The following is a 22,509-nucleotide window of genomic DNA, read 5'->3' as shown; positions in this document are numbered from 1 at the left end:
CATTTTTCTGCAACTGGATGTAGTGCAGCCTTGGGCTGCAGGAACCTTTAGAAAGGTCCTGGGTAACACCAGGACTCTTTTCATATAAATTAATCCAGACTGTATTTAAAGTCATTTGTATCAATCATCATATCTCCCTGCATACTCATCCTCATAAATTTCTGTCCTCATATATATATACATTAACAAACTTATATTTCACGAACTGTATGTATCAAACTTACTTTTATTCAACTACACATATTCAAGAGCAATTATATGTTAACATTTAACAAGTAAACAGAGAAAATATAATCAAAAGTTATCAAATAGCATCATCAAGTCCAGATCATTATATTTCTACTGTCTTCCAAGCACTAAGAAGGACAAAAAAACTAACTGGCTTTGATCTGTGGCTCTAAAACCATGAAGCAAAATCTTGGCTGCATAAATATAACCTCACAGTAAACACATTACAAACTATGGCAATGTAAAAACAATATACAACTCTAAAAATGCTATTCTATAAAAAAATAAACAGTAAATATGGGAGAAAATACTTATCTTTGATACAATACTGCTGATCTAAGAATCTATTTCATGTAAAATCATTTCATCCCGATAATTATCAGCAGTGACTCATTGACTATATATCAAGAGATGAAACATTTGAAACAAATAAATGGCATATATATATATATATATATATATATATATATATATATATATATATATATATATATATATATATATATATATACATATATATATATATATATATATATATATATATATATATATATATATATATATATATATATGCCATTATGCATTATGCATATATATATATATATATATATATATATATATATATATATTTAAAGCTTCCTGAAAATACAAAACTTCAACTTTCTCTGCCTTTGCCATTACTTCATCAGAGAAACATAGTCTTTAAAACTGGTGTTACATTCCCCTATACCCATCATTGCAAAGGTAGCTTCTCAGGCAAGTACTGCCAAGTCTTTGGGTGGAGAGAAGGCAAAGCACACAGTGATGTCAAGCCTCAGTAAAAGCCATCTTGGTCCACCACATGCTCATCCGGCTCCTGCGCAGGGAAGACATAAAACAACCCCCTTAATTATGCACCCAGTTGCTGCACCCATGACCAGCACCCTTATGGTTTTGTAATGAATATTTTGCTTTAGATGAAACTTTTTATACAGAAATGTGACAAATGATGCATCTCTAAATCTCAAAATTACTAAAAGCCATACATGTAAGATATGGTCAAATCTTGTAATCAAGTTGTTAACCATTTGGAATGTGTGTGTGGGTTTAATTTTCTTATAGTGATAATAACAGTAATGAAATTAATATTACTTCAGTAAACAAAAAGGCCATTTTCAAAAGAAGTATACACTCAAATCACAAAATTAAAGTATTATGATGTTGGCAGCGAGTTGATACACCACAGTCCCTGTTTGCCAGAAACCCAATTTCTTATCACAAATGAACCTGCTACTCATATGAATATGGTTAAGAGTAACACTGGTTTGCCATGTGAGTCATCAGATTAATACTAGAATCTAGAAATACATTATACAAATTAATTTCAATAAATATAATCGATATAATGTTTTTAAATTCCTTGGCATTATTTCCAAACCTTTATGAAATATAAATCTATACTTTCCATTTTAGCAAAACTGAGTTTTTCACTGCCTCTGTATACAAAAGAGGACAATTAGTGACTCAGTTTTCAATTGTAACAAATCCTAATAAAGCAAAGCATCTAATTTTAGATATATATATAAAATAAAGCATAACAAATATCTCAGTGTTTTGCTGAGCACCTATACTTCTTCCTTATTCCACATTCTATTAACACATGAGCTTCATCTCTTTTCCATACAAATGCAGCCCCCTCCAATCTAAGAACAATAATTTTGTGATATGAATGCATCAATAAAAGCTTTTTAACAGTGACTCTTTGCATACTCAAAATACCTGCTATGGTCACATTTCTGCAAGGTTTAAGGGTCAATTCAGCTTAATGTTTATGAAAATTTTCTGTTTTCATGTAATGTGTCAGAGTAAGAAGGTTATTCAATATCTGAGTATTTCCTAGCTGATAATATGCAATCCTCACATTCAAATGAGCAAGAGTGTGGGTACCTATTCTTTTGGATGACCCAATATATTTTACCATGGGTTAGTTCAGAAAGGAAGGTTATTACACTTCACAATATTCTTACACATGTCAATTACAAGATCAGAAGAAGGTCTATTAAACCTACATTGAAAATTAGTACACTCAAAGGAGCATATCCAAACCTTTCCCATAGATAATAGCAAATCAGCCCACCAAATCCATGGAAAAAATGGCAATATGCCAAAGTTCCTTAACACCACACACTAAGTGATGGATGATTCAAATGTAAGAATGGCAAAGGCAAGAGTATTACAATTGCAAAATATGATAAAAAGAATGCACAGGTATTGCAACATTTCATCCATATTTGCAATGCAATAATTTTTAGTTGAAGTGGAGCATTTTCAGCACAGGCTGTGAAGACAAACCCAGGAGCAAGATACGCATCAGATTTCTGAAACAGACTATTCAGACTTTGTTAACAGGGATTAGTTATACTGGGTTAAAATTTCCTAAGAAAACCTTCACCCTTCGTTAAATATGTAATTGTAATCAAGCACCCAATAATCACTCAAGATATATTTACAAAATGAAACCAAAAGTCATCAAGAAATGTGGAATATATAATTCTAGCAAATCTTTAGCATAGGCAGGGCTGGCCCATAGTGCAGCTAAAGCAGGATAAGATTTATTGCTATATTCATCTGAAGAAATATCTGAGTGAAGTCATTCTACAAGTACAGGTATATACATTGTCTTGTGTCGAATTTTTCTAATAATGTTATAAGCTTGCATGTGAACAGAAATGCAATGATTTTACATGTTTTCAAAATAACGATATACTGAACAAGGATAGGGGCCATAAATAATAAGAAAACATAATCTACATGTAATGAGATCTACACACAATAAAATAATAATCCTTAAGATATTTCTAAGGCTACAAACAACTCCCTTCAAACTTTTACCTGTTCTTGCTGTAACTTAGGCCACAAACAACTCCCTTCAAACTTTACCTGTTCTTGCTCTAATTTAAGCTGAAAACAAATCCCTTCAAACTTTTCCCTGTTCTTGCTGTAACTTAAGGTTAAACCAAGTACCCAATCCTAAAAGGAAGCTCTCCCACAACAGATATCAGTTAGACATATCAAAAATGGAAAAGAAAGATGAAAAAGAACAGCAGTAGATGCATTATCTCAATGAAAGTGAAGTCTGACAGCAATGTAAAAGTGGCCACTGAAAGAATCATAAAGAGAAGTGCATAAGCCACATCCTACCCAAAAAATATATATATCTAGCTAAATACTTCTACAATGTCCTTATACCTAGCAAGAGTAGGCACCACCTTAATATAACCAATTACAGTCTCCATATCCCCACCCTCCTAGAATAAGTCTCTCATTAATCTTGGATGCATACCTTTGCTGTATATTATTCTGATAAATTTCATTTAAAAATAACTCCAGTTAATACCCTCAATCTAACACTGAGTCAATATCACAAAATTAATGACAAAATAAATATACATATAATCAGGCAATTACATCAAATTCCTACCTGAAGTGCCTTGGTGCTTGGAACAGATGATGTAGAGGTCCTAGGGGTTGGTCTCTGGAAAGGTTCATGCCATTAGTCATTCCACAACAAACAAAATAATTCTTCCCAAAAATTTGTTGATTACATGCACTACATACAGAGCCAAACCTCATTCTTCTGTGAACACAATCTAAACATGACCTGATACTTCATCACACAATAATATTTAGAAAATCAATAAGGTGAATGACTATTACTATTACATGCCTTAAAACAATAATCTAATATGAAAAGTTTCAAGAATGAATTAGGGATAACAAGAATGAGATGTCATTTCCATCTGTTGAAAGCAAAATATGATTCAAATGCAAGACCACTGGTACTTTTTCTTATATGAATTTCAACAGAAAAAGGAAAATCAACAAGGGATTCCTTTATTAAGTTTTTAAAGTTATTCATTATCTAAAAATAACTATCTACAGATCTGAAAGTCAGTGTCCATAAAGTCCACTTGTATTCACTTGTGCAATAAGTATCCCAAGGAAAGTCTGCCAGAACAAATTTCTTGTAAAGAGAGTGCCTTTTAACCATACACTACACTATGAATGAGGCTCAGCTGCATTGTCAATATATCAAAAATAACCATATGATCTACATCTATATGACAGGAAGATAAAAATTCTACCCAAAAAAATATAGATATTCTACACTCTAAGACAATCAAAAAATTCTAAAAAGGTACAGTACAATAAAACTCATTACAAGATTAATTAATACTAAGAGATACACACTACCATCCCAAACCAATCAGTCACTTAGTTTGTATTACTGCAGGGAAGGGTAAACACTTTACTCAATCTCATTAAAATGTAATATTCACATTATGTTCAATAATAAAGAACTGATCTAAATTTATCCAACTATAGCATGCATGCATTAGTTAGAAGTTTTTTCATTTCTATATAATGTCTACTTCTTGAAATACAGATGAGTACTACAAGTAAAATGCTAATACTACAACCTAGAAACCTAATGAGATACTACAATCTAGGAACCTAACGAGATGCTTTGTGCATTCAATGTCAAGTACCTACCTTTGTCTTAAACTAAAACCACAAAGTCTGAACTTGAGGGAAAACAAAAATCCTAATTATGAATGAATTCAACATCATATACATGTAGTCTACCTGGAACTTCTGCAAGTCTCAGTTCACCTGACCCAGGCAAAAAATGAGGAAAAAAAAGAGAACCCCAATACCCCAGACCGAAGCAAGAGAAAGAGTCACCAGGCACATTACATTGTTTGAGTTAATTTACATAATGAACCACATTAATTTTCCTTCTGTTAATATTTGGACAGTGTCCCAGGATTTTCTGCACAATTGTTAACACACAAGGTTATTGAAACATCCGTAACCAAATATTCAATGAAGATTCTGCAAGTACATCCATGCTTTTAATGCAAGACAGAAATCATATCAATTTCTAAATAAATACGAATTCTGTCATATAAAAGGTTCACATCCCTAGTATTTTACAGTAAGCCTACATTCCTTTATGAAGTTTTAATCCAGTTGGTGTAATAAATCTCTGTATTTTCTTTTGTACCTCTATCACACATATTTTCCCAACTCATTTCTTTAATGGCATCTTCATCTACACCACAAAAATAACCTGAACCAACAGTCTTTCATTTTCACCACATGAAATTCCCTTACATATCCATATCACACTAAAGTACATAACTCCAAGTGGCCTCCTTCAGAATTTAGTCTCTTTCAAAATTAATTCCTTGCTAAACCTTTGCCCCTACTCCCACATGCTTAACTCTTAGGGGTTACCTACAATCAAAAATAAATCAACATGTTATTCAAATGTTTCCATTACCTCCTTTCAGCAGCTAACTTTTAATTCTCAATTTGGTACATTCCACACTTTACCTATCATGCAAAACAAAAATACAATGTACAACAGTTCATATTTTCCCCACTGACCCACTGCCAAAAAATTAGGTCCTCTGAATTTCTTGAAACTATTTTCATTTATACATTATCACATAATCAAGTATATTCCATTCATAATTTCTCTACTACTGTCACCAAAATGTATGTATGTTTGTAGCAAAGGAGGCATGTAAGGACAGGGATAAGAGAAGACTCGTTTGTCATGGCCACCCCCTTGATGGGAGTTCCCAGAAGGAATGAGCATCAGTGATATAATACATAAACAGATAAAGTCACCATTCTATAACACTACATTCTTTCCCTGTGACACCTTACACTAATGCCTTTTACCTTATTGATCTAATCCATGGGTTTTTAGCTATTTTGCTTTTTATTCAAATAAAAAAAGTTGTTGTATTCATTCATTCCAATCAGTTACTTCCTTATCGACGATTAAGGGATGAGGCATAGTAACAGATATGGTGGAATGATAATGATGCACAAACTTAGAAATAACATAAGAATCCACAAAACCTTTGTGACTGTTAAAGATATCCAAGCAATAGCTTGAATCCAGAGAAATAGCATGCTAAACTGATCAAGTTGTAAAAGAATGGTGTCAGTTTTGAGATGACTGGTTGGAGAAAATTAATGGGGGTCAATGTAATAGTATCAAGGGCTAGAAATAAGATAAAGCTGGGGAAAGGAAACCCTAAAAAAATGGAGCTGGACAAACTAATAGTGGAACAAGACAAACAAAGGACTAAACATTTGGATATGGATGGTAGTGTGTTTTTCTGCTATCTTAGAACTCATCAAAATGCAAACTGAAAATAAATTGAAACTAAATTTCTAATAAGCAAATGACAATGATTCAAAGAAGTTATTTCAGATGACAACTTACCACTCAAGCAAAAAAATCTTTCTCTCAGTGACAAAGACTTTCCACTGTAACCAAATAAAGATGGTTTTCTTTTATATAGCTTAATCATGTTGACAGAGAACACTTGGAAAAAAGAGGAAACTAACAGAAAGTAAACTTAAAATTACCTTACTAAACTTCTTTGCTCGGACAAATTATTTCATATGAAATCTAGCTATTCTTCTACACAACAGTTTCAACATCACATGAAACAATGAAATATCCTCAATAGTACATCTTCATTATCATCTTTAACGAGTACAATTAAATGGGAAGTATCAGAGAGTTCCATGTCACCAAAGAAGTATTTTTCAGCTTTCAGAAGTAAGTTTACATCATATTACACAAAATAACCTTCCACAACACTCAATATCTCAATAATGATAAGATTTGAAAAAGACTGTATTCATTCTATGCAAAGCAATATAACATGTAAATCTACTTGAACATGACAGTAATAACGAAAGACACTGATATGCTACCTTACTAGTACTCAGAGCATTTAATAAAAGAGACCACTTGCCATACCATGCTATCAGCTTATACTGTAATTTAACAGTCAAGTCTTTATACTTAACCACTACTTGCTACATGGTTAGTGGGATATGTCTGAATGTCTATGACTACTAAGTAAAATCTTTGTAAGGCAGCATAACTGTAAATGGATGAAAAAATCTCACAGCCATGTGGATACACAATTTTTTTAACTATCACAAATTAAAAGTTTTCATAAAATGTAAATTCTTAGGTATGATAAACTATATCTCTCTTGAGTGGTGCTCTGTAAATAGTGAGAAAATCTCTAGGAACCTTGAGGGTTAGAAACCTCTTATCCCCCTGCCTCCTGTTGAGGTATATGGCTCTCACCCCTTGCTAACCACCCACTTGTTGCTATCAGGTTAATGGCTTAGCTGAGGTCTGCCCATCAACCAATCTGCAAACCTCCTCTCAACGATGACATTATTGTCCTCTAGCCATTTGTAAAACTTGCCATGGTCACCAAAGTAAGGAAAAATGCTGGCAAGACATTGCTCCATAGGGAGACAACTTTTTGTACCATAAACTTGCTTTCTCTGATGGGTCAGATCATCCCATGACCCTTGAAGTATACCAACATGGAGAACGGTTAGAGAAAATCTTCTCAAAAAGAAGGCAAAGTAATGAAAAAAAAAAAAAAGCATCTAAAGAGTCATCTTGTGGCAAACTAGGGCCCGTCTGTCCCAGAGGTGGCAAAAGTAGGGCCACAATAGGTCTATCCCCGAAACCTAGACTAAGATATCATTAACAGACATGTTAGAGGTATGCCAAAGAACTCAACTGTTGACTTTCCAAAAGGAAAAGTTCCTCAGACAGGCAAAGGTGCAGGCTACCTTCCCAAAATCAAGGACATATAGGCCAGATTGGGTACAAGTCCAAGAAGAAATACTTCTGATTACAAAATGACATTCTAATAGACTCTGGTGATCTCTAAGAAATCTCTGAAGAGATTTAAGAGGGTAAAAGCCATACAGTTCTCTTGCTGAAGTTTTTCAAGAATAAATCAAAGCAAATGTATCACTAGATTAACTCCCTGCCTATGTATAATACCCTCCCATTACTAAAGCCTACAAAGAAACAGAAAAAAAAAGTGCCAGGGAAAATAGGGAAGAAGTAGGGGAGGGCAGAAAGTGTCATTATCCATTCAAGCAGGGATACAACTGAAATAAGCATTAATGTCAAAAATGTACAATCATATAAAATACTTCAACTATATGATACAATTCACCCTACTTATCCCCTGTTTGGAACACAGAAGTGGGAAAAAATGGCTGAAGTAAATGTCTGCACACAGATAGCCTACAGGAAACAGTAAGGTAGGTCAGTACTATCAGCAGGGTATAATGATGTCATCACTAACTGAAGTTCCTGATTGGTTGGTGGGTTGACCTGGACCAAGCTAGTAAGTTGTTACCACTGAACAGGTGTTTAGCAAAGGGTGAGGCATTAACCTCAAAAGAATACAGGAGGTTAAGAGGTTTCTAGCCGTGGGGGATCCTTATGATTCTCCCAAAGCTCGCTGGACAAACTGATCCTGGAGAGAAATACAAATCAGTGTATTGATTCTCTAAAGAAATTCTAGCAAATGAAAATCATTTCAAAAGATTTCAGCGATGAGTAATTTTGCAGGTGATATTGCTAATACTCTCAGTATCAAAACATTATCTACTCAAAAGCAAGTTATCAGAAGACTGAATCAATATCATTTATCAAAAGACTGAATTAACATGACGTTTGCCTCATTTTCCTGGTTTCCTTTAAATATTTCATCAAGAATATAATTTCTGGCTTGAATGTTAATCAAAAAAGGTATTATCTGCCAACATATGCTTTGCCCAATCATCAAAAGGGATGGAGTGTGAGGAAAATTATTTTGAAAAACATGAAGATATCAATTTCAATACAATATTCAACAAACATGCATAAGTCATGAATGAAGCAAGCAACTTTGTGCTACTTAAATCTTAACATGCAGAGGTGAAAATGCAACAAAAACCATGAGTTAGGCTAAACCAGGCTATCATTCATGACTGAACACAACATACAAATCTAAGAACAGTCAAAGAAAATTACAGCACTTGTAAATCCATTTTGTAAAGGTAAATTATCATATGCAAACAGCATAATGAGATACAGCATAATGCCATGGTAACTGCAGCTGTAACTACTGCAACAGATACTATAATACTTTATAGATATGTAAATCTAACAGTAATATTCAAATTTATAATCAACATAAGTCTATTTTTCATGTATAAAGAACAAAGAACTCATCTATGGTAAATAAAGTATCTAATTTCTCCAAGGCTAAACTGAAGGTATGCACATGCTGGAATCTTCAAACTCTATTAATCAAGTACTAGGTAAGACCACGAAAGACTAAGAACTATATAAATCAAGTAATAGAAATGACCACTTTTAGACTTACAACTTTAACATAAGATGCTAAAGCTATCATGCCATCCCATTTCAGAAAAGGCATCATTTAGAAAACTAATCAACAAACATTTTTATCTTTATATAATTCTAACCTTTCATCAATGATCTCTATTTTCAACAATGTAATTAGTTTCACTGGTCTTTCATATCATGAAAGCTAGAATCAAATCTCTCAATCACTGTCTTTTGCATTCTATCACTCAACTTTTCTGATTCTATCTTCACTAACCTACACTTGTGCAACTCTCTGTTTCTGATTCTATCTTCACTAACCCACACTTGTGCTACTCTCTGTAATGTCTCTGCTTGGCTTATGAATGGATCTACAGAATTATCATATTCTGGCTTATGAATGGATCTACAGAATTATCATATTCTATCAATTTGTTATCAATGAATCACTCCTAATTCCATGGAGTGAATCAAGTACATACCACTTCTTAAATTTCATTTCAAACTTCCACTCTCACATAAATACTTCTTACTTCTTCATCTTGCACAAAAAGCTCATTCAAAAGCTAAGACCAATGTTTCCATTCACATCACCCCCATACACAAAGTGCTTACATTGCATTTGATTCAATTTCCTTCCTCTGGCATCCTTATCTGATATATCCTTAATCCTAACTGATTCTTTCACTGTATCTATCCATCTCTTCAACTGTATACCTTTCCTTAAGCTAAATATGTTCTTGACCAACCAATCATTTACCACACTGTCTACATGACCATACTTAAGACTTTCATCTATGCACGTTACCAATGATTTTCCTTATTAATCATTCCTCTCACAACTTCATTCTTTATCTATCTTCCCAATGCCAAACTATGCAGATCCTCCATCTCTGATGCACCAACTTTTACCTTTCCTGACCAATATACATTTGATTTTCAAACCAGAGTATAAGAGCTGGGACAAACACTGCTTCTGGTAAGCATTCTTTGCAATCTATACTTACATGCTTTCTATTCATGAAAACTTTCTGAGCACCTTCAATTTCTCTCACTTATCAAATTTTGATTTCAACTTCAGCTTTCCTATAACCATCCTTATTGTAACTGAACTACAATTATGTTATCATGATTTATAATGACACTACAATCATCCAGCCTTGCTTTCATCTTATGTAGTGCTCTATCCATAAAACTCTTAAGTACAAAGATATCACACAACCCTAATGCATAGCTACCCATATCATAAACCACATATTAATACCACCCACTATTTCAATACTTTATAGAGTACCCAATAACATATGTCATTTCCATAAACTTTCCCTAAGCAATAAATTCAAGCATACTTGAGTATGACCATTTAATCTTAAATACACTCGTACCTACAGGGACATTTCCAAGAACCCTCATATCATAACCAAACACACCAACTATTTCCATTTACCTAAAGACAATCAAACAATCCAATCCTGTTACATTATCCTCCCATATTTCAAATCATCAACTCCACTTCTATCTCTCACATATTACTGCAAGTCTTTAAAATCTTTTTCCTCATCACAAGGACCAACAACCTTCATTTAGTATTATTCCTAGCTTGTGCTTATCTGTGTCCATGGTTGAGGAATAACCACATGCTCTCCACATGAAGTGGCTGTGACTAAGAACATACACATCAAAAACAGCAAACTGCTACCTAGCCATGTGTTTGCATGCACTGTGTCTCAAGGAATGGATTATCTCATTCTGGGCTCCTGATTAGTTAAGTAACAGAGGTTATGACCCCACTCATATGCTGCAGCAGAGCATGGCCACAAGTTTTCTATTCACACATCTCTACACTTTCAAACATTATTCCTACCACCATAAAATCATCTCAGCTTGATAAATTTTCCAGTATAACTAATTGCCTCTCCTGCCCTGAATCAGATGCAAAAGTAGAAACAGGCAATGACTCATCTGCATACATCCAGTCTCTACCTGTCATGTATAATGTTCCAAAACCAGAGGAACATCCACAGCTAAATCCCTAAGACTATTCCTTCAAGGTTTACCATGACCCTCTCACATGCAAGATTCATCGCAAAAACAGCACATTGCCAAACTCCAATTTCATTCTATCATATACACTTATAACTGAATCACACATGCTCTTCTATGGACAGCATACTTGTCATACACTGAAGCCATGACTCAAAACCTGTTAACAGCAAAATTCTATTAGCACATGCAAAAAACTTAGTACTCTACTACCCTAAATGGACTCTTTATATCAATTATTCTCCCTAGAAATGCCACTCCATTCAAGAGGTAAGCATGTATGCTATGAGGTGGGTATACTGTGCTCACCCTAAAAACTTTGCCTCTTGAGCTTCCTTTGGACAAAGCCATCTTTGATTACCACTGGACCAGTTTGACTATAGTTGGCAGATCTTTTTCCTTAACTTTCACCAGATACCAATTTATCATGCAATGCTAATTGGGAAGGTGAAAAGCTGCATTGGCTATGAGCCACCAACTCATATCCAAGACTCAATTTAGACCCACAAATTCATAGCCACCAATGCTGGTCATTATATGACATAGGCTCTAAAACTGGGAAAAACAATAAATTGATCCAATAAGATGTCTAACTATAATCTGAAGAGATAAGATCTAAGGAAAGTCAGAATTATTGACTTATGAAAGGAGACTTTATTCCTCACAAGTGGGCATTTTATTCCTTGTAACTGGGCACTGAAACTTTTATTCCCATTCCAAAGGACTTTTCATTTCCACCTGTAAGTCCACAAGTCACATGCTGCAAATCAGAAGAAGGCCATATAAGATGTTCAGACTTCTCAGTGTTTTGTACCATACAGAGCACAGCACTGAAAACAAAACTTCAGTCCACAGATCTGGATAGGAATTGATTCTTAGCATCATGCAAGAAAAAATAACATATATACATGATGGATCCTGAATATTTGAAAATCAACTTGCAGTAACACTAAGTTACGCTACTAGTGACTGCAGCTCAAACAACAGCTACAAAACAGTCATAGGAAATATCACGCAATGGCATGAGTTCTCAACTAAACTTAGTCCTTTTTTCTTTTATCAAAGGCTCAATTCAAAGACATGATTCCTTATCAAGGCCCAGACCTATCAAGGGACTACACTTATCAAGGCCCAGAGATAAAGAAAGATAATCTCAATATTCATAAGAAAGGATTCAGAAGGCAAAGATTCATCGGCGGTATGCTTCCTTATCTTACTTATATCTAGTCATCATTTCAGAAAAACTCTGAGTAAAACTATGTTGTAGCCCTTGGTAATAAAAAAAACTATGATGCCATATGAATCAATCTCCAAGGAATCATATGTTGTAGCCCTTGATATATAAAAAGATTCTGATATGACGTACCATGGATTTACCAATTCTGGGCTCCTGACAAGCTAAACATCAGAGGTCAACACTGCACTAATACACTGCAGTGGTACATTACCACAAGTTTTCTATTTGCAAATTTCTACACTTTCAAAAGTTACTCCAAACACCATAACTTCATGTAATATACCCAACAACACCCATCTCAATTTGATATCTGATTACAGCATCACTCTTTTAGCTTTCCTTCCTCACTCTCTTATCTCATGTCCAGCTTTCTGTTAGACCAGTCCATCTCCATAATCGCTTGTGAATCAATCTTCCCTCTTTCACCATCAACAGTGACATTCCCCTGGGATCTGTCCAGTCTCCTTAAACACTTCCTCCTTTTCATGAGCAGTTTCCCTCCCTCATATGATAATCCAATGCACTCATATGCTGAAAACCCAACAATGCATTCCTCAACTTCTATCATATCCAATCTCTAGCCTATCTACATCTCAATCTATCACAAATACCTATGTAAAGTCAGACCTAGACAGGATTCCCCAATGGATGAGTTGCAACCCACTTACATTTACTGATTTCAAATCCTAATAAATTTCTAATCCCTTTCTAAAACCTTTACAACTTTTCCATATACTCTGATGGTTCTGTGTTTCCACAAATGTTACTGCCATAATACCCCATCTTTTTTTTTTTTTTTTTTTTTTGCTTTGTCGTTGTCTCCCGCGTTTGCGAGGTAGCGCAAGGAAACAGACGAAAGAAATGGCCCAACCCACCCCCATACACATGTATATACATACGTCCACACACGCAAATATACATACCTACACAGCTTTCCATGGTTTACCCCAGACGCTTCACATGCCTTGATTCAATCCACTGACAGCACGTCAACCCCGGTATACCACATCGCTCCAATTCACTCTATTCCTTGCCCTCCTTTCACCCTCCTGCATGTTCAGGCCCCGATCACACAAAATCTTTTTCACTCCATCTTTCCACCTCCAATTTGGTCTCCCTCTTCTCCTCGTTCCCTCCACCTCCGACACGTATATCCTCTTGGTCAATCTTTCCTCACTCATTCTCTCCATGTGACCAAACCATTTCAAAACACCCTCTTCTGCTCTCTCAACCACACTCTTTTTATTTCCACACATCTCTCTTACCCTTACGTTACTTACTCGATCAAACCACCTCACACCACACATTGTCCTCAAACATCTCATTTCCAGCACATCCATCCTCCTGCGCACAACTCTATCCATAGTCCACGCCTCGCAACCATACAACATTGTTGGAACCACTATTCCTTCAAACATACCCATTTTTGCTTTCCGAGATAATGTTCTCGACTTCCACACATTCTTCAAGGCTCCCAGAATTTTCGCCCCCTCCCCCACCCTATGATCCACTTCCGCTTCCATGGTTCCATCCGCTGCCAGATCCACTCCCAGATATCTAAAACACTTCACTTCCTCCAGTTTTTCTCCATTCAAACTCACCTCCCAATTGACTTGACCCTCAACCCTACTGTACCTAATAACCTTGCTCTTATTCACATTTACTCTTAACTTTCTTCTTTCACACACTTTACCAAACCCCATCTTATAAAACCATATTATGCAAACAGTTATGTCTACCTCTAAAAATTCCAAATGTCTTATCTAGATGCTGGTAAATCATTCCAAACAGTGGCTCCAATTACATAAAGGACTAATCCGTTAGTAGATGGAGTAGCCTATAGGTTTCACGTCTGGGTAGGTTCAACATACTTACTTTAAAAAGGTGGGTTCAAAACTATTTGACTCTACTCTCCCATTCTGACCTCAAAACTTGTTATTGCTTGGGTTTCTACTCCCAAGAATTGGCTGCTTGTATGCTCCTGCCATCAACTAGACTAAGTAATAAACAGCAAGCCACAGCATCACAAGATACCTGTTGGCACTTCAAATGTGATCTGTTCTGATGTCTGTTTCTTTCCCCACACTACAAACCTTTGAAACTCTTTACCTTGCCATGTATTTCCTAATAGCTACAACCAGGCCCCTTTTAAAAGGCAAGTATTCCACTTCTCGAAAACTCTTAAATTATCTTTCTTGTCTATTATCTTATCTATTTGGGGCCTTTCTTTCACTTCATTTATGTCCTAGCCTTGAAGTGCACATTTGTTCAAAACTGGAACCTTCAACATGAAAAAAATTAAATGTTAAAGGATTCTATTTATCAACAATATCTGTTGTAGATATATAATATGCTATGGAAGAAGGAAGGGTAATATAAAAAATGTGAATGAAGAAAGTAAAAGAAATGAAGGACATGCATGATGCATGTAAGGAGATGATATTAAGTTTATCCCTATAATTTAGTCCTAAGCCCTTCCACTACGCAGTAAGCATTAAGTACACCCATCCATAAGTGAGGCTCCCAGTGCAGAAAAAATCAACAACAAAAAACATAATTCTCATATTTTGATTGTGACAGTGAACAGAGCACTTAACTCAGATTATGAAAAATGCTAAACTACTTTGGACACAACAGGTTATACTTTTACTGTAAGGCATCATTGGGTGCATGACTGCAATGACTAGGGTATTAGCTTGTGTGCCTCCTCTTCTTACTATGTCAGACAGCACCTGCAAAGCCACTTCATCCCACATAAACTGTATAAGCACTAGCAACTTTTGGAGAAGCAGATTCGACCTGCCACTTTCTTAGCAAAACTGTAGAGCTTGTGTTTTTCCAACTCCTACAATCAGTCTTGCCTTTAAGAGGTAAGACCTTATCAGTCTCTCTTTCAAGAGTAAGTCTTTCACCTCTTCAAGAACAGGTGACTTTTGGCTCTAATAAGGGCACAAGCAACCATGAATGATGCCTTCTATAAAAAAAAAAATATATCAAATATATATGAGAAGCACTGCAAAAACTGTTCACTTCAACACACCATACAAAGGATGAGAATATGTATAAGGTAGCTAAGAAGCTGTATGTACGTGACTGACTACATTAAAAAGGAAAATGAGCTAAAGATACGAGAGTGAAATGCAGGTTGCTGAAGAAGGAAAATAACTTTTAAAAATACCAATTCAAAATTAATGGAACTGACAAAACAATAACAAAAACAATATATGATGATAGACTGATGATGATGAATATATTCATATCTTAAGTAACACATTTCAAATTAAGGAAAAAAATTTCAAACCATAAAAATACGAGCATAAAGAAAATCTATCTTCAAAAAATATGCCAATTAACTAATTCTGGTATCTGATATTATATCAACAGTATCTACATACTTCTACTTGAGTAACTTTGTCAAAACTTAGCATTAGTATTAGTATTCCCAAGATTAACAAATGCAAGTGAGTAATCTGTACACATGTAAACATGCACTAACACTACCATGGAATCCTTAAAAAATCTTAATCCACATAAACACATCAAGAATCTTGCCTTTACGCAACTTTAAATCTTTTGCACCAAGTTAAGAGACAATGTTATTTTCACTCCTTCAACAACTTCATTCTAAAGAAAATGCACAACTGAGAAAAAGTTCAGTGCATAATCAAACTACAGTAAGTATTCCTAACTCTAAAACACAAACACACGTAAACTTAAAAAGTAATTCTAAGTCTGCAGATGCTCAAATAAATTGTGGAATAATAAACCACTCTTACACATCCACACAAAATCAGTAAAAAAAAATAAGCAAAAAATCAAAACACACACATAAACCTATATATTGAAAATATTCCTAAAAGATCCCTGAAAGTAAATCTATCAATAATAATGTGCCATCTTTTTCACCGATCTAAACCCTAACAGATGCAACTGTTTGGTAGTAAGTCATAAAATCATTAAAGATTTAAGTCTAAGGTTCATTTAAAAACAAATGGACCAAAAGCATCCACTTCAAATCTATGTTAGATTTACCTTTCAGTACTGAAATTTGTCAGTTATTATATGTCTAATAAGGCTGGTCTAGCTTACCCCATATTTCTGCTGCTTATACTGTGATCCATTGAAACAGTGGCTTTTAAAAGTTTATTAATCAATATCTGTCCATTATGTACTTACAAGAGGCATGTATCACTAGTGCTGTGAATGATAATAAACAAGCCTCATGAAGTTCCATAATGAGATTAAAATTTCAGTGCACAATAATTTTGAGTCAAAGAATGAACAACAAAAGTAATAATAAATCCTTTTCTCTCTACTATGACTCATGATGGATATCCAGAAAAGATTCTGATCATAATGTGCAGGTAAGCTGCTTCTGTAAATAAAACACTTCTATATTTACATGAGAGTACTTTTCAGAAAGCCACTGCGCAGGACAACATCTATAGAAAACAGCAAAAAGTTGGGAGACACGGTACCTGCCCTTGAGTGAGGGATGTGACGCCAAGTCTTACCCTGGTACCCCGAACAGATGATGCAGTGGAAGATGCAACTGAGGATCCACCTAGAGACTCCCTACTATTGGATCGACGGACTGTGGATCGGGGAGTCTGGGGTACCACAGATGTCCGACGAGGAGTAGCTGAGCCACCAGTAAACCTGCTCACACGAGCAAGTGGAGCAAAAAGCCCATACTTGTCTTTGCATTCAAAATATCTGTAGGAAAATTAGTAAATCAAAAATCAATACAGTTGTATACACAAGTGCATTTACATATGCAACAGTAAACACAGAAATGCCTAGATCTAGTCTGGACTTAATGGATAAAATCAGGTCTCAGCCAATTCCCTCTAAGTGACTGGGATTAAATATAGCTTTTCTTAAAAAATGCACTTTCAACCCTTTCCCTACACTATCTCATGTATCTTCCTTATCAAGACTATCTTAGTTTACTCTGACATCTGTCCATGCAGTAAATAGTGAGCATGCATGGAAAATCCTACAGAGGTGTAAGTTTGCTGAGCATGCCTGGTATGTTGTATAGGAGGGTACTGATTGAGAGGGTGAAGGCATCCACAGAGCATCAGACTGAGAAGGAGCAGTGTAGTTTCAGAAGTGGTAAAGGATGTGTGGATCAAGTGTTTGCTTTAAAGAATGTGGGTAAGAAATACTTTTAGAAACAGAAGGATTTGTATGAGGAATAGATCTGGAGAAATGATAGGGTTGATATAGATACCTTGTGGAAGGTCTTAAGAATATATGGTGTGGGAAGAAAGCTGCTAGAAGCTGTGAGAAGTTGTTATCAAGGGTGTAAGACATGTGTACCAGAAGGAAGAAAGGAGAAAGAAGACTGGTCAGCAGTATGGGTGTGTTATGTCACCATGGTCGTTCAATCTTTTTATGAACGGGCTGATGAGAGAGGTACATGCATAAGTATTGGAAATGTGGGTGAAGATGCAGTCTGTTGAGGATGAGAGGGCCTGGAAAGTGAATCAGTTATTGTTTGCTGATGAGACAGCACTGGTGGCAGATTCGGAGTACATGCAGAAACTGATGACTGAGTTTGGAAGAGGATGTTGAGAGTAAATGTGAATAAAAGCATGGTTTTTCGGTTTAGCAGAATTAATTGGACTGTGAATTTGAATAGAGAAAAACTGGAGGAAGTGAAATGTTTTAAATACCTGGAGTAGATATGGCAGCAAATAAAACCATGGAAGCGGAAGTGAGTCACAGGGTGGGAGAGGGGGCAAAGGTTCTAGGAGTGCTGATGAACGTGTGGAAAGACAAAACAATATCTGGGAGAGCAGAAAATGGGTCTGATTGAAGGAAAGGTAGCCCTAATGATACTGTATGGATGCGATGCATGGGCTATAGATAAGGCTGTGTATAGAGGCTGGATGTGTTTGAAATTATATGGTTTGAGTACAATCTGTGGTGGGAGGTGATTTGATCAAGTATGGAATGAAAGGGTAAGATAGATGTGCTATAATAAAAAGAGTGAGGTTGAGAGAGCAGAAGAGGGTGTACTGAAATGGTTTGGACATATGGAGAGAATGAGTGAGGAAAAGTTGACAAAGAGAATAAATGTGTCTGAGGTGGAGGGAACAAGAAGCAGTGGACCAAATTGGAGGTGGAAGGATGGAGTGGAAAAGACTGCGCGATTGGGGCCTGAACGTGCAGGAAGGTGAAAGGCATGCAAGGAATAAAGTGCATTGGAACAATGTGGTATACCAGGGTCAATGTGCTGTCAATGGACTGAACCAGGGCATGTTCAGCGTTTGGAGTAAACCATGGAAAGGTCAGAGGGGCCTAGATGTGGATAGGGAGCTGTGGTTTTGGTGCATTACACATGACAGCTAGAGACTGAGTGTGAATGAATGTGGCCTTTTTTGTCTGTTTTCCTGGCGCTACCTTGCTGAAGCAGGGGATGGCAATGCTCTTTTCCTGTGGGGCGGAGTAGTGCCAGGAATGGATGAAGGCAAGTAAGTATGAATATGTACATGTGTATGTATGTAATGTCTGCATACTGAAATCCCTCAACCCTAATGAACCTAATAACGCTGCTATAATTCACAATCACTCTCAACTTTCTCCTTTCACACACTTTTCAAAATTCAGTCAAAAACCTCTGCAGTATCTCACACGAATCAGCCGCCAGAGCTGTATAATCGGCAAACAACAACTGACTCACTTCCCAGGCCCTCTCATCCCCAATAGACTGCATACTAGCCCCTCTCTCCAAAACTCTTGCATTTACCTCCCTAACCACCCCTCCATAAACAAATTAAACAACCATGGGGGCATCACACATCTCTGCCGCAAACTGAGACTCATTGGGACCCAATCACTCTCCTCTCTTCCTACTCATACAATGCCTTACATCCTTCGTAAAAACTTTCCACTACTTCTATCAACCTACCTCCCACACCATATAGTGCCGGGAATGGATGAAGGGAAGCAAGTATGAATATGTATATGTGAACATATGTATATGTCTTTGTATGTGCATGTATATGTATGTATATATGTTGATGTGTATATGTAAATGTATGCATACATGCATGTATGGGCTTTTAAGTGTATATATATATATTAATAATAATAATAATAATAATATTTATCCCTGGGGATAGGGGAGAAAGAATACTTCCTACGTATTCCCTGCGTGTCATAGAAGGCGACTAAAAGGGGAGGGAGCGGGGGGCTGGAAATCCTCCCCTCTTGTTATTTTTTTTAATTTTCCAAAAGAAGGAACAGAGAAGAGGGCCAAATGAGGATATTCCCTCAGAGACCCAGTCCTGTGTTCTTAACGCTACCTTGCTAATGCGGGAAATGGCGAATAGTTTGAAAGAAAAAGAAAGAAAATAATAATATTAATATATGAGATGTTAAAAACATCATAATGTTACTTACTTTTTGCCTGCCACTGAGCCATCATTCTTCCCAGTTGGTTCATCCAATTCCACCCCAGCCCAGATACCCTCAGCAAAATCTGTCTTCCCCACAAAACGTAAAGAACCATGTCGAACACCTGTAGCACTAGTGATGACCACACGATCACCAACCTTAATATCAGGTGATGAAACTGAAAGCAAATGCAGTACTCAGTAACTAATATGAACTCAAAGTGCACACACAGTAACTTTGTTTCATGAACCTGCATGAATGCACTATGTACAATATAAATCACCTTAAAATAATAATCATACATCCCTTAGTATTCATTATGGAGACTGAGTCTCTCTTAACTAAGACCAGTAAACTTTTGTGCTCATCATGGAGGTAACAGTTTCAGGTAGTCACAAACACAAAGACTATAACTGCAACATTTATGAACCAAGGCTGGCTGTGTGTGTCCCAGCCTCCAAAACATGGACCTACAGTATGAATTTGGCTGCTCCTTCCCACAGTTTCAGTGCAAAGACCAACACAGTCAGGACTAACAATAATTTTTTTTATAACAAAACAGCCCAGCAAAACTGTGGCATTCTCTTCCTTCTTTTGTATTTCTGTCTTCCAAAAAAATTTTCACCTTTTACAGTTGACTTTAAAAATACTTGAGGAGCTATACATAATACCTGTAATTTTTTTCTCATTCATTATCTTACCTTTCATCCAAGACAGTAATTAATGAGGCATGATTCAGCCTATACCATGTTAGCTATAATGTATACATGAATCGTTGTAAGGTGCCTAAAGATTAACAGAATGCCTGTATAGTGCCACTGTATAAAGGCAAGGGAGATAAAGGTAAATTTTCAAATCACAGTGGGAAAATTCTGTTGAATGCACCTGATGAGTTGCATGTGACAGTGGTACTGAAAAGATGGCAGAATGCAGTTTCACACTAGAGATGAACAATCCAGTTTTAGGAGAGGAGGATGTGTGGATCAGGTATTTGTTTTGAAGAATTTGTGAGGAATACTTAAAGAAACAGAAGGATCTAAACTGTTGGAAACTGCAACTCAAACATTCCAAAAATGTAGTAAGGCTGCAAGTGCGCTACAAGAGAGGGTTCATCATATGCTGTAGCTAATCTCTATTACTTTTGAAGGAAGGGTTTTCATCTATACTGCAAAAATTTAGGTTACTATCAGTAATTCCTGAGCTAATTCTACTGAATGACCTTAGGAAAGGAGCCAAGGATGCTGATGTGACAAATGAGACCAAGCCAAAGCAACATGGAGACAATGCCCTAACTACTGCTCAACTATCATTTATCTGTCCTCAACAGCTTTGAATAACCTGCCATGAAAAAGACAACACACTGACAAGAGTGACAATATCAAAAAAACCCTTTTCAATCAAGGATGCGCTTCTATGCTGTGTGTGCCATACAACAGTGCCTGGCTTTCCCTGGCAATCTCCCAAATTCAATTTCATCATACTATGGATAAATAATCTTGCAAGCACTCATGTACCTGTTTTTGTTTGTCTTCTAATAACATGTGTATCCCCTGGATCTATCTGGCAAAAGATACATTCTTTAACTCTATTCAATATTCTATAGGTGTTTTTTTGTATTTCTGCTATGGTGGGGCTGTAAAAGTAAGTTATCAATGAAAAGCTTCATGAATCAAGCCACAAATACAACTACTACTTGGTGATTTGTATGTTTTCATTCTCCTACTCAGTGTCCCCTTCCAGCAGCCACCCAATTGTAGAAGAATTTCTTCTCACAGAAGGCTACCTTTCTATCTATCTAAATCTCTGATGCCTGTTCCAAATGGTACTCTCTCAAGGGGGTGGCCATGGCAATTGAGTCCCCATAACTAATGAAATCCAATGCCACTTCTTAGCCTTTGGTACCCCACACTTAACAGGCCACTTGCAAAGGGTAACTCTAGTATAATGTTTGCAGAGGCTCCTACCTAATGTTCCTACTGAGTGCTTCTATCTAATCCTCCTACCTAATACTTCAAACTAATGTTTCTACCTAAAGCTAATTCCTAAATGTTCCTACCTACCACTTCTATCTACTACTCCTACCATTCTGCCTTAAGAATCAAATCTTCTTTCCAGCAGACTCAAAATTCACCCTCAATCACTCCCTACAATGAAGTGTGCTAACTGGACTTATTCACATTAGGCATCAATGGGAGCTTACTCCATACTCAAAGTTCAAACCCCATCCAACATGATTCATACAATGCCAGTCAGCCAGCCAACCATCCCACCCTTAAATACTAGAACAGATACTAAATGTGGATTTGTCATGCCAAGGGGTATTTCAGTCTTTTTCAAAATACTTTCTCTGAAATTTTTCAAT

General features: G+C 36.1%; 1 protein-coding gene across 1 annotated transcript in view; it reads right to left on the bottom strand.

Annotated features, from left to right (window-relative positions):
• LOC139756640 (uncharacterized) overlaps positions 1 to 22,509 on the bottom strand; it is a 333,434-nt gene that overhangs the window by 113,153 nt on the left and 197,772 nt on the right. Inside the window, exons 9-11 of the mRNA XM_071676311.1 lie at positions 20,154 to 20,325; positions 17,219 to 17,456; positions 3,689 to 3,742 (exon numbers count right to left, since the gene is read on the bottom strand). Of these exons, the coding sequence (XP_071532412.1) occupies positions 3,689 to 3,742; positions 17,219 to 17,456; positions 20,154 to 20,325 (464 nt within the window). The remainder of the gene's footprint in view (positions 1 to 3,688; positions 3,743 to 17,218; positions 17,457 to 20,153; positions 20,326 to 22,509) is intronic.

This window comes from Panulirus ornatus, chromosome 22 (assembly GCF_036320965.1).
Source record: "Panulirus ornatus isolate Po-2019 chromosome 22, ASM3632096v1, whole genome shotgun sequence".
Lineage (NCBI taxonomy): Eukaryota > Metazoa > Arthropoda > Malacostraca > Decapoda > Palinuridae > Panulirus > Panulirus ornatus.
The sequence above is the reverse complement of the archived record's forward strand: the minus strand, read 5'-3'. Positions and strand labels throughout refer to the sequence as shown.